This window comes from Lepisma saccharinum, chromosome 15 (assembly GCF_977018435.1).
Source record: "Lepisma saccharinum chromosome 15, izLepSacc3.1, whole genome shotgun sequence".
NCBI classification, from domain to species: Eukaryota; Metazoa; Arthropoda; class Insecta; order Zygentoma; family Lepismatidae; genus Lepisma; species Lepisma saccharinum.
The window spans coordinates 60555240-60569378 of NC_139243.1; the positions used below are offsets into that span (position 1 = coordinate 60555240).

At 37.6% G+C, this 14139-nt stretch overlaps 1 protein-coding gene across 1 annotated transcript; it reads left to right on the plus strand.

Moving 5' to 3' along the window:
- The first annotated feature begins 6624 nt into the window (after nt 1-6624).
- On the plus strand, nt 6625-8125 carry LOC145999495 (uncharacterized). Its single transcript, XM_083136459.1, has 2 exons — nt 6625-6906; nt 7658-8125. The coding sequence occupies exons 1-2, from the start codon at nt 6852-6854 to the stop codon at nt 7903-7905; spliced, it is 303 nt and encodes a 100-aa protein (XP_082992585.1). The 5' UTR covers nt 6625-6851; the 3' UTR covers nt 7906-8125.
- The last annotated feature ends 6014 nt before the right edge of the window (nt 8126-14139 follow it).

Below are 14139 nucleotides of genomic sequence, written 5' to 3' on the forward strand. Positions count from 1 at the left end.
GGGTGAAGGATGGATACAAAGAGACGCTCATGCACAGGCCAGGGCTTGAACTCGTATCCTTTATTAACGAGATCGTGAGATGGAGAAATAAGGGAAATCAAGCAATGCAAAATTTTTGAAAAAAAGTTAATCATACACAAAGATGGTGTTTCAAAAAGCAATTGAAAATTATCACTGGTTGAAAATGCAGTTTGCTTTACAGATACTCACCTATCAGAATGGTTAGCCCTTTCCTCTAGGAAATGCAAGCCAGTGGATTTTTTATTTGCTTTATTTTACTTTGCTTCTTGTGCCACTTTTGACTACTTTGCGAAGATGGGGATGAGTGATGACGATGAAATTGATGAATGGACACTCACAAACATCATGCCCATGCCGGGATATGAATCTGGGGCCCCTGGTGTCTTAGCGCGATGTGCTATGAGGACCCGCGTTACACAGTGGAGGCACATAATGATTTAGTTCCCACTTTAAACTGAAGGGCCAGTCCCAATTAGCCTTTCTGTACATACAAGTGGGCTTAATATACCAAGTCAACCAACCGTGGGGGAGTGGTTATCACAGTGCACTATGACACCAGGAGTTCCGGGTTCAAACCCCCACCTGGGGATGGGTGTTCCTTGTGTTTGTCCCTTCCTTAATTATATCGTATCATCTTCACGGTTAACAAAAAAATGACGCTAAGTAACAAAAATCAAATCAAATCATTGATTGATTGTTAGATTTAATTTATTTTACTTCGCTTTCCTGCCACTTTTGGCTAATCGCGAAGATGATAAATTGATGAAGGGACACACACACAAAGAACACCCATGGCAAGCCTGGATCTCTGGCTCAGTAGTCAAATGAAATCGTTTTCTATTTTCAAAAGGCGGTGGGAGTTACGTGTACTTTCTTTAGAAATACTGGGTGCTAAAGTGTGTGTGCGTGTGTATTGGGGGGGGGGGGTATCACCACACCAACCACCCTTCGGCACCTCTCGGATTGCTACCCCATGTGCCAAGGTCACCGCACGTCACTGATGTTAACAGACGTACATCGCAATTGAATCGAACCATGTAAAAATTGCTGGTATGAATGAAGAATATACAGAATGTCTCCAATTTTGTTAATATTTAGTATACTAACTACATTTGGCCTTCTAATAACGAATCTGTTTTTGAAAAATGCTGCGGTCACATGTAAAAATTGTTTACTTACAGCTATATATGTTGCAAAATTACATTCTTCATCACTGCATTCATTCTCCATACATAAACATAACAGCCATCTTTGATGATATGAAAATGTGACGTTCAACATTCGTTGCGCTGTCTACAGCTTTGGCATACTGTATTTCATTACTTGCAGAGCATTAGTTGTTGTGTTGCACTTGAAGAACAGGTACAACTTTACTATACCGGAGACACCTATCAATGATTTATTTCGCAATTTTTTACATTGCTAACGTACTATTCTGCATTGCGGAACATTTCTTTAGGTGAAATAATGAATTTCTAACGAAAATAATGTCTATTTCTTGTTCCTTATTTCCAACAAACCATCCACGGGTAGCCCCAAAAACCATTGACATTAGCCCAAAAATTCATGATAGCCCCACGAACCATCACGGGGACGAGGTATGCCTACTAGGTTAGGTTAGGTTCCATTAGCACTCCATTTGTTTAATTTAGCATATACGGACAATACAAGAGCGTATTGTGTTCTCATGCAGAAAGCAAATGGCAGCAGCAGCAATAGCACATCGGAAATAGATTTTCGTAGAAAACCACATGCATTCGCATTAAATGGATCAAAACTATATTCCCAAACATCAACAACGCTACAGAAAATGATTTGCGTAAGTACTTTCTCCTGTAAATTTGAAGAAATCTGTCTCCGGTATAGTAAAGTGTTACCGAAGAACATTATTCATTGAAGCAAGGCGGAGCAGAGGGGTGATAAAATTGTTAATGTGCAAGATTTAGTTAGGTGGAGTGCGGAGGAGGATGGACGTGGGCTAATTACGAAATTGATGGATTTTGGTGTTTTACCCAATGAGGGGGTTTACATAGGTTTGGCAATGGTGTTTGAGCATTGTTCTAGAAAAATGGCGTTTTGCGCAGTGAGGAAGTAGAACTTATATCTCCACGAAACTTTTTCCGGTAAACTTAGAGTAAATAAATATCTTGAATTTCGTTAATATTTGGTATATTAACTACTTTTTGCCTTCTGATCAGTACATTATGCATGGTAGCCCAACGAACTATGCACAGTTAGCCCAACAAACTATTGACGGATAGCCCCAAAAACCATTGATGAAAAGCCCCACGAACCATTTCCGGCAAGGTTAGGTTAGGCAAGCATAGTTATAATTTTGTTCTTAAAACAATGCGTTACAGAATTAAAAATAAAAAAAAAAAAATTAAATGCGCTTTCTTCATGATTTCCAGACGTGACCGCGGCATTTCAACAACAGATTCGTCATTAGAAGGCAAAATTTGGTAAATGTCTGTTATATCGGACACACATTTCTAACGCATATTTTCAGTTTCAAATGGTTCGTACTTACCAATTGTGTATTGCGGAACCTATTTCAAGGTGCCTTTATGCTTCTTACACGAAAATAACTTCAATTTTTCACATTACGAGTAATTCTTGTAGGACCTTTCTTCCATTGCGGAGCATAGAATATTTCGCGTGCAGCTGTGGATCATCATGCGTCGTGCTTGTGTTTTGTCGATTTGGAGTGGGCATGCAGTGTTGCAACCTTCTTAACCGAAAAATACCTACTTTCGTGTTCATTATGTCATCACAAACCATTGACGGATAGCTCCAAAAACCATTCCCGATAGCCCCAAAAACCATTCACGATAGCCCCAAAAACCATTGACGGATAGCGGTAACAATTTACTATCCTTCGGACACCTCTAATTTTTTCGTTTCGTCAATTTTTCACATTTGTACTTACGTATGTGCTTCGCGGAACATTCCTGAAGGTGTATTAACGTTGTTTTCATAAAATTAATTGCAATTTTTCACATTACCAGTACGTCTTTTTGCTTGCCTCAGACACAATATCGCGAGTACACCTTCCTACATAATCGCACGTCGTGCTTGTCTTTTGTCAAATTTTTGACATTCGTACTTACGTATCTGCCTCGCGGAACATTCCTGAAGGTTTATTAACGTTGCTTTGATCAAAGTAAGAGCAATTTTTCACATTACAAGTACTTCTTTCTCCTACCTTTCCGCTTCCCTCACACACAATATGGCGCGGACACCTTCGTAAATAATGACGCGTCGGGATGACGCATCGGCCTTGTCTTTTCTCGATTTTCAATTTTTTATGCAGTGTTTCAACCTTCGGAACCCAAGAAATGCCCGACACCAAAATTTAACTTTCTATCTCAACCTAACTGAACTAACCTATCTATGCGCCAATGCTTCGTGCGGCTATCAGCTTCGCGGAACATTCCTTAAGGTGTATTGACGTTTTTTTGATCAAAGTAATTGAATCTTCACTATTTGCGTTTCAAATTTTCGAGTCGAAATTTTCCACCGGTTTCACAACATGAATTTCAGCTATGAAACATTCCCACATCACACAAAACACCTTCCCGATGTTCGACAATGCTACAGGAACTAGTTACGGTAAGTAGTTTCTTCTGTAAAAATAAATAAATGTGTACGAAGGATAGTAAATTAGTACCCATGTTGTTTGTTGAAAATTAATTCTCCGATGGAGATAGCGTTTGGTGCGTACATCTTCCTACACCATCACGTTCGTACAAATTCGTACACCATCACCTTCGTACACCGTCGTGACTATCATGACGCGTCGTGATTGTGTTTTGTTGATATGTAGTGTTTCGAACTGTCTGCGTTTGCGACGAGAGTTAGAACGGTATTGTGTAACACCGGGAAGGTGTTTTGTGTGAAATTCAGGTAAGTTTTCTGTATCCTGGAAACGGATTTCTTCAAATTTAAAAGTTTGGGGCTCATTTGGGGGCAGGTGACTCCGGCCAATTTCTAACATGCCCTTAACAGAGAGTCTATAGAAACAGGCGGGTAGCCGGAGCGGTGGCGGGGCCGCGATAGCGGTTGGGGGCGGTAGGTCAATTACCCCAGGGGCGGAGCCCGGAACCGGTGGAAAATTTCGACTCGAAAATTTGAAACGCAAATAGTGAAGATTCAATTACTTTGATCAAAAAAACGTCAATACACCTTAAGGAATGGGTGAAAATTTACAGTAGTAACTCCACCGGAAGTACCTGCCGCCATTTTGAAAATCACGTCATCATTCCAAACTCGCATCATAACCAATCAAAAACGAACTGCCATATTAAAAATACAAAGTTAACAATTTCCGAACACAAAAACGATTTACGCCTTTTAACACACAGTAAAATCAAATTGGAACCACACCAGTAAACACGAGGAGGAAACACGCCAATAAACACAAGGAAGAAATTCGCCTTAAAAATGAAAATGGAACCACACCAGTAAACACAAGGGGGAACGACACTAGTAAACACAAGGGGGAACGACACCAGTAAACACAAAGGGGAACGACACCAGTAAACACAAAGGGGAACGACACCAGTAAACACAAAGGGGAACGACACCAGTAAACCCAAGGGGGAACGACTAAACACAAGAATAAACAACTCCAATAAAAACTTGCAATTAAAAAATCTTCATTAATACTAATGTTGGGGGCTCCGCCCCCAAACCCACGAACCAATCCAAATCAAAATCACTAAATCTAAATTTCTATGAGTACCCGAATTTAAAACTAAACGAAAACTAAAAAATTTACATTACAACCACAAATTACCTACTCCAAAATAAAAATAAATCAAACTTACCTTACTAATCACAATTAGCTGGAACATAAACTGGTGAAAATTTACAGCAGTTTCACCAAATTCAACGTCCGCGGGCGTAGAAGCCGAGGCCATACCAACATGACCCACCAGTAAAATACGCTCGACCGGCAACTGATAACAAACTACTACACAATCTGTGACTACACACCAAGCACTAAGCCAAGCGTCAGGTTAACCTTGCAGCAGGTTTTATGTATCAATCCGCGCGAGAACTGAGCTCAGAATCTTCCGTGCCAGTCTTTCCTCAACCGCCGAGCTGCTTACATCGGAGACACTGAGAAAATCTACAGTATTGCCAACCGCACAACACATCAAAACCCGCATGCATGTCAAGTGGATTGTATTTTTGCTTCTCTTTGTCTCCTGAAACATAACATTTTAAAAGTACTTTCTGCGCATATATTATTTAATAAATGTGTCATTAATATAAGAGCGAAACAACTTCTAAACATGAGAGCATGTGTGTATATTTCGAGCACGCAAAAATAAAAATAAACAAAGATAAAAGTAAACAACGATAGGCCCCTCTTGAATTTAATGACAAATTATTGTTTTTGGTTTAGAAAGAAATAGATTTATGAAAAACTTGGTTGCTTCGTTCGCAATACATCCGTTACTGTAAGACACACGCACTTCAAGTTGTACCACCAAAAAAGCATGATTTGTTATTGGTGATATATACAATCAGGTGCATTGTCTGTCGCTATTACTCTGGTTTCAATTTATGAATCACTTCACTAAACCAGGATTCAAATCTTGGTCTGTCTATTTGTTGCTGATAATCACCCTTCCCTTTCTTTGCGCGGAACAGTAAATATGCGCCTTCAACAAAGCTTTCATTGCCGCCAGTGGGTGAAACAATAAGCCTCCCCCTTCCCCTCATCGTCGGTTTCTTCAGCCCTGGCGGTGGTTTTGCATGGTGGTATCCTTCCATGGTTTATTCCCCCTTCCCCCACTCACCGAGTTGAAGGACGTCTCGTCCAAATAATAAACATGTTTCTTCTCACTGCGATATATTTTAATACCGCGGAGATTCTTTTGTCGTCAAACAACAAACAATCGTTTCCTCTTGCTAAACTCAAACCGCAAATCATTCAACACCCGTGATACAATTCGTGTGCACATTGACGGCAAATCACCTCACGCCCTGTTTTACTTTGATCTTGTTGCCGCAAGGAGGATTATGCATTTAAAACAACTTGCTTGACTTTGAAGAACATTTCCTTTCGGATGAAGCCCAAAATAACATTCGGGTAAAACCGCGCGCTGAACAGGAGATTCAGCCATTCTCGCCGCTCTACAATAAACATAGGGTTAAAATAGTGGGAGGTGCAACACTGGTATCAGCGATTTCACGCGCTCTGCAACGCATTCAGTCTCGCTCGACTCGCTCTAAAGTTTCAATGTCTCTTCAACGCAATACAGATTCGAGTTGGCGAATCTGCGGTTCTAAGTCCGTCTGCACAGTGATTGCAACCAATTAAGTCCATACCTGCTAATCAATGTATTATTTTGTCTGTATATTACAAATTAAATAACTGTTTTCTTGCAAGTATGCAGTTGTGTCGGAATAGAACCCGTCTCAGTGGAACTATATTCTTGCGCGCACGTTTGGATCTACATATGCTAAAACCTGCTGCAAGGTTGACCTGACGCAGGGCTTAGCTAATTGAACATCACCAGAGCTAACCGGGGGAAGCAGACGGCTTTTGCGGTAACTGGGGCGACACTAGAACTGCAGTGGCAGGCGGACGAAACTCGAATTCCAGGATTTGCGAGAATCTCGGAACTTGTGTGAATATCGGGAATTATGAGAATCTCGGAGAGCCTACGCGTTACCGACGCACCGAGTTTTGAATTTAACTGGCAACGTCTTTATATCGTCGATCCTGCAGTGAGTTTTTTTTATATAGTGTTTGCCGATTTTCCTCGAGTTTGTTTGTTCTTTGGTGGATTTGTATCTTTCAAACATGTTACGTAATGCAGCTAGAAGTCGAGAGTTCTCAACGTTTAAAATTTCCGAAGATCTGGCGAGGTATGTACGATAAAAATTTATATATTTTTATAGAATTAGTTTTCAGAAATTTATCTAACTCTGAAAGTTATTTTTACAACTATGCCTGATACCATTGAACGTACAGTAAAAATAATATTTATTTTGCCTAATTTCATGTTCACCTCGTGCTTGGACGTGTACTAGCTCGAAACAGCCTTTCTTTCTAGTAAAAGTCGAATCTTGCAACAAAATTGAGGGTGGGCTTATGTTTCCGTTATTGTCTAAAAAGAAAGCTGTGTGTACAGTTACGGCACGATGTCATTTTTGAATAAATGCCAAGTGTTTCGTCTGTTTTGTCCATAATTGCACCACGTAAAAAAATACAAAAAAAACTGCCTTGTATATTTCCTCTATCATCGAAAGTTGCATATATTGGCTAATTTTAAATTCTACCATGTATACTTCAGTAAAGTGTTACCTATACTTGTGTTTAGTATAGGCTTGCATGAGATGGTGATAATGAAATTGGTTGTGTGATGCTTTCTGCAAATTATCTTCACACATCTCTCTCTACTTTTGTGCCCAGCTTGCAATGTTGGCTTATGATGCAAGGAGGAACAACTTCCTCGTTTTTCAACAAAAATGGAGAGGAAAGATGATTGTGGGCAAACATATGTATGGTAATCTGGGAGAATTGTTTTATGTCTTTGTAATTAAATTAATTATTATTTGTGCTATGTGCTTGTCTTTTTAAACTTCAAAACTAATAAACATTTGTTCTTATTTTCAGATTTGCAACTGGTTAGCAACAATCAAAATGGAGGATGCAATATCTGCTTCCCTGCTTTTACTCTGAAGTGGCACTTCACAACTGTTCCCAGTTTAGATGCAGCAGTTCAGTTTGAGCCACAACCAAAATATCTCAAGACAAGTGATTTATGTACTAATGACATTCCCCTGACAATGTTTAAAGGAAATCTCAAACTAATGCACATGTGTGATGTCCTGCTTGGCACAATACAGCGCAGCGGTATATAACCGCAGTGAAACTGTTCCGAAATAAATCTTGCAAGATCCCTGTGTACTTACTTGCTTAACAAAGGTGAAGATTTAAGTGAATAGAAAAAATATAAATGTCAGTATCAACATTATTAACGCTTAGTGAAAATATGTTTCGGAAAAAAATAATTTCAGTGATTTGATCAGTTTATGGTGAGACAGTGGCAGTGAGAAAACACTAGTCTATTATATTTCTAGTTTTATGCCATACCTCAGTTTCTGTCTAATGCTGCTAAATAATATGAACATGGGGGGGGGGGGATATGTCCTACAGGTAAGTTATGTGAAAACATTTCAGCCAGAAAGATCAGTGAAGTCATTTTTTTGTCCCCAGTGAAAATATGTAGTTTTCCCAGGTTGTGTAAATGATGTGCTAATGGTGTATGATGCTTACCCAGCATTATGAGGACAATCTGTTTCTACTTAAAATCAATAATTTTGAGCATTTGTCTCTGAAAGCCAGTTGGTAGGCCTTGTTTTTCGAAGGACTGTTTTAGTTTACGGAGTGACTATTTTCACCAGGTGGTGAAGATAGCTTTTGAGCTATTTTCACCAGGTGGTGAAGATAGCTGTTGAGCTATTTTCACCAGATTTTAAGCTGCATGTCAGGGTGTCTACCAAAATAACAAATGTAACATTTTTGACCTTTTTTCCCTTTTTCTTAGCATGTATTTAATCACCCCCTACTTAGGTATGGTTGGAAATTAAGAAAAATAGATATTTTTATTCAATGAAAAACTTCTACCACAAGGCTGGTTAAGATAAATACTGAAGCTATACTTTAAAAAGAGATTTAGACTTGCTTTCATTATTAATGCTTCAGACTTCATCCTGGATGGGGAATGGCCACATTACTTTAAAATATTTTTACAAACCTTACGCATGCAACAATGCAATTCTTAACAAACAAATTGAAATTAACCACAACTCAAGGCAATTTTAGATTTCCAATTTTATAATAAAACCAGTAGAGGTATACCTACCTATAACAATGTAAATTCACTGTAGTGTAAAAAAATAGCAAAAATTCTTGACCACATGCATAATTTCTTGACTGGTAAGACATTTGCATGTGCATCATCTACAATCTGGCTTGGCCTGCTAAATGGATGTGTGTATTCTTTAATTGCTGATGTGTATGAATCTTACATCAGTGTGCATTTGCTTTCATTGTTAGGTTAGGCAGATCAGGTATATGGCTATATTACTTCTGTAAATACTTACCAATGCCTGACCATGTAATTTCTGGTCTTGAGCACTTTATACTTACTATTCTCTCTACCTGGTGACGCACCCATTTTTAATTTCAAATAACTTCTTAGGAGTAAGTTCAGCAACACTGCCAATGAATGTAATAAAGTACAATGTCATGGTATGATTCAGGTAATTACTTTTGCTGGTGCAAATAGACACATGTGCTGTTCCTCAGCACCGGGTGAAAATAGCCCTACATGCTATTCTCACCACCTGGTGAAAATAGTCACGGCCTTTAGTTATGTGTTTTTGTGCATGAGCATATATATGCAGTTTGGTCTGGTTTCAAATACCTTTCATGAAAATATTTTATCTAGTTTGTTTTTAAGTTAATTTCTCTCATGAAAAAAGTTAGCATGCAATGTTCATTGGAAATTATCCATTGTCTGGTGCTTTTACCTATGCTTATTCAACAGGCATGTTTCCAACAGAGAACCTCTTCTTTTGTGTTTAGTCACTGGTTCTTATTTTAATTGCTGAAATCCTGTTTTTCATATTTACCTTAATGGTGACATATTAGCAGTAATTATTTTAAATTGAATGGAATTTTTTAAATTCAAAACTTGTAGCAAAAATTGCAGTACAAGCATATCTACAAGTTATAATGTAATATCAAGGGCCTATTTTTCACAAGGGATGCTTATAAGGTCCTGTGTTAAGCAGTGTTTTGTGTGAATTATAACAGCTATGAGTTTCCTTATTTTAAAAATAAAATTGAACCGTTACATTAACATGTCTCTTTTTGCCCCCAGAAGAAATAAGTTCTTTATGGATGGATATTGCCGCTCAATGCCGAAAGTACTAAATCTTACTTTTGAGATGAAAGCATTTTAGTCAATATCCCAGATTATTAATAACTTTTGCATTTGATTAAATGTTGTGATTGGGAAAGTATGCATCCACTTATGACTGTTTATTACACCATGTAAATGTATCAACAAATATTGATGAGCAACTGCACTATGTTAAATAGTCAAAATTTGCACACTCATGGTTTTGGCATTTGAACGACAATATGTCTTGCATGTTGCAATATGTTCTGCATGAGGTTAATATATGTGATATAAGCGATTTGTTGATTTTAAGTTGATATGATCGTAGGATGGAAAGAAAAATGTGCAATGCACTTTGCTTCTTATGTTTTGTTCTTTGGCATTGTAGTTTGCATTTATGGAATTTTGTTTCATATAACTACCCCATAAATAACCACAATTTCTAAAAGTCTGATGTAGTGATAGCAGTTTTGGTCAACTGAATAGAAATTGTTATTCATTTCAAACCAATTGTATAGCATAGAATGTGATAATTGAGAATCAGAGTGGAACCATGATTAATATAATGGCAAAGTAGCTAGGTATGCATATTTTCTCTTTCTATCCTTCAGCATCAAATATAAAATATATATGCAGACTTGGAATTATTTAGGTAGGAATTGTTATTTTTGCTTTGTTGCATTACTGAAGGTCTGTCAGCAAATTAGTTTTCAAAAATTTCTCTTTTTTCAAAAACCTCATTCCAAATTGTGAGAAAATATTTACAATTCCTGCTCGGAAATTCAAGTTCCATCTTTCTGTGGTTTGTTTTCAGTGAAACAGATGAGGGGGAGAAATTTTTGAATAGTACTTTACTGGCATGTACCAAAGGCTCAGTGCACATTTTTCACAGCAACATATTTCAAGTGAATCTTAAGGAGCTGCCGTGAGAGAACACCTTAGTGATCAGCATCTATGGTAAAAAAAATAGTTTGCAAATATATTCAATTCATGCCATAATGTTTGCTGTGAATAAACTGTAGAGGTGAGTAACATGAAATATCTGTATGAATTCTGTTTTGAAACTGCTACCAAGTATGATGGCAAGTGCAGTTTCTCATGCCATGACCTCTCTCATTTTGTGCAAATAAATTTAACATTTCCAGAAGTACTGCATTGATTTTTGCAAGTGCAGTTGGATGTTCATGTAATTACGGGTATCAGTAGACAAGGGACGTAACTTAGTTCTCAATAAAATAGAGGTTAGAGTTCTTTTTTTTTTAAAAAAAAAGGATTGAAACCTATCTTGCCTAATACTTTACAAAATTTTCATTTCCCCCACATTTTATTTGTGAGTGTTTTCATCAAATGCAGTGCTTTGCTGTTATAAGCATGTTTCACCTACGTCACAAACTATTGCATTGTGGCTTTGAGAAGCTATTATGAAGGCCAAATCTTGTAAACACATGAAATTCAAGCAAGTAGGCTGGAGATTTGAACCTTGTTTATGATGTACTTGGTGCAATATTCACATTATTGAATCCTGAATTCAATGTACTTCTGCCATTATAGTAATTATTATTCATTATATATAATGTTCAAACAGAAGTTCACGATTTTTCCTTGCACATGGCACAAAATTGGCCATGAGCATGGTGGCTGTGCATATCCTGACATCACATGAAACCCACCTGTTGAATCCTGTAATTTTTTCATGATAGATTCTGCTAGTTTTTGCAACTAGTATGATGAGAAATTGCATTCTGTTACGAACGTAATGCAATGGAGTCTCAAATGTTTTATTTTACAGTACAGTTCTGCAAACATACAATTATAGTCTGTACAGTTTGTTGTAGGTTTTATTTTTCTACCATGTGTTAGGAAGATACACATACAAAAATTCAAAACTACGAAATGCATACTCTTGGTTAGGGTTGCCAAATATCCTTTATTGTGCAATTTCGTGTTGTTCCTGTGAAAAAGTATGGTAAAATTTAAGTATCCCCGAAACATATTTCTTCAATTTTACAGGAGAAAGTAGTTACCGAACTGACTTTCTGTACATTTTTTAAAGTTCATGGAAGTGTTTTTTTCCCATTGTTTAATTTATTTCACCGGTAAATCATGTATTTTTGAAGATTAATGTCTCTCCAATGCACGAAAGCTGTTGCCTCTATGTTCTTCCACTACGTGAATCAAATGTTGCGTGCGTTCGATGATGTAACCCCCGGTCAGTGTTTCCAACCACACCATTGTTCTCCAAGAACATGACAATTTTAACTATGTTTGCATAACCTAACCTTGCCATGTATGTTTTGTGGGGCTATTTATGAATGTTTTTAACAATTTTGAAGATGACAATTTTAACTATTTGCCTAACCTAACATTGCCGTGCATGGTTCGTGGGGCTATTTATTAATGTTTTTAACAATTTTGAAGACAATTTTAACTGTGTGCCTAACCTAACCTTGCCGTGCATGGTCCGTGGGGATTTCGAACCTCGAAAAAAATACAAAATCAGTAACACGAAATTAGGTATTTTTCGATGAAGGTTGCAACACTGCATAACCACTGATCATGGACAACGCTAGTCAAGATTTCTTCACCGTATTGCGTGCAACGCAAGCGGAAACGAACAAACATGAATTACTCGATATGTCGAAAATTGAGATTGCGTGAAAAAAACAACTAAATGGCACCTTCAAGAATCCTTAGGAATACGTAAGTACCAATGTGAAAAATAAAGGAATATTAGACGTTTCGGGGATACTTTACATTTAATAAAAGTATATATTATTTCAATGTAATGTGAATTTGAATGTATGAAATATATTACCTGTGTGTTAGTGTAACTGGTTTTTATGTACCTGTTCAGTATGCCCTGAATTGGCAAAAAGGGAAAAATATGGCAACTCTTACCATGGTGTATGTGGAAGTATTTTTTTCGTCTAGAATGTTTCTCGTGCGGAAAAAGAAAATCTGATATGCATTATGAACAGAATTTTTCGGAGAAATTGAGCTATTTGTTTTTGCCTTAAAATGTAGCTACTTTAGGAATTCATTGAAAACAAAAGATTATTCTTATTACTTTTCACGACATTCTAATTAGTTAATAAAAATTAATTCATTTGTGCAAAATATAAAATATTGGCGTATTCCTTTGAACGAAACGGAAAAGGAAACTCAAAGCAGACGAACGGCGGTTCCGAAAGCAAACGAACGGTGGTTCCGAGAATGCTGTGCGTTGTCATGGTAACGGCATGACGAAAGCATGTGACGTCACGCTCCCGGCGATACTAGCGCTGCAGCGACAGGCGGAAGAAGCACGCTAGCAGACGACAAATGATTTCCACGGGAGGTATAGGAACATTCCCATCTGTAAAACCTATTTCTAATCTGTGACCAGAGCCACCTACCATCAACTTACTAAAATAAACATACGCTCGCTGACTTACCACATACAAACCACAACTTCCGGTGGATACACGGCAGAAAAGTTTAACCAAGGAATGTTCCGCGAAGCTGATAGGTTTATTTTACTTCGCTTTTCTGCCACACTTGGTTATCGCGAAAATGAGGATGAGAGTGATATATGATGGAAATGATGAAGGCCGGAATTCGAACACGTGACGAGCGCGCATTCTTGTTCCTGTGTTTTGTACTCTGCAGTGAATAATGAAATGAAAAATTTATTTTACCTCCCATCACTTTTTCTAGCTGCATAGATTTAATAGCAGTAAGTACCTAATAAACTTAAGTCATGAGGGCAATTACAAGCAGAGGACCCTGGACTCCAGATTTCACAGTGACTTGCAGATGCACTTGGAGAAAATTATTTGTATTTGTATTTTCTTTTTGTTAGCATTGCTCTTCCATCACTTTACCTAACTTCTGCCATGACGATGAATGTTGATTAAAATAAATGGGTGAAGGATGGATACAAAGAGACGCTCATGCACAGGCCAGGGCTTGAACTCGTATCCTTTATTAACGAGATCGTGAGATGGAGAAATAAGGGAAATCAAGCAATGCAAAATTTTTGAAAAAAAGTTAATCATACACAAAGATGGTGTTTCAAAAAGCAATTGAAAATTATCACTGGTTGAAAATGCAGTTTGCTTTACAGATACTCACCTATCAGAATGGTTAGCCCTTTCCTCTAGGAAATGCAAGCCAGTGGATTTTTTATTTGCTTTATTTTACTTTG

Bases quoted from the DNA above. Each gene is read 5' to 3' on its own strand.
- LOC145999495 (XM_083136459.1), top strand. From the start codon at position 6,852: ATGCAGCTAGAAGTCGAGAGTTCTCAACGTTTAAAATTTCCGAAGATC. The intron at 6,907-7,657 runs GTATGTACGATA...TCTTATTTTCAG, and splicing joins ATTTCCGAAGATCTGGCGAG to ATTTGCAACTGGTTAGCAAC.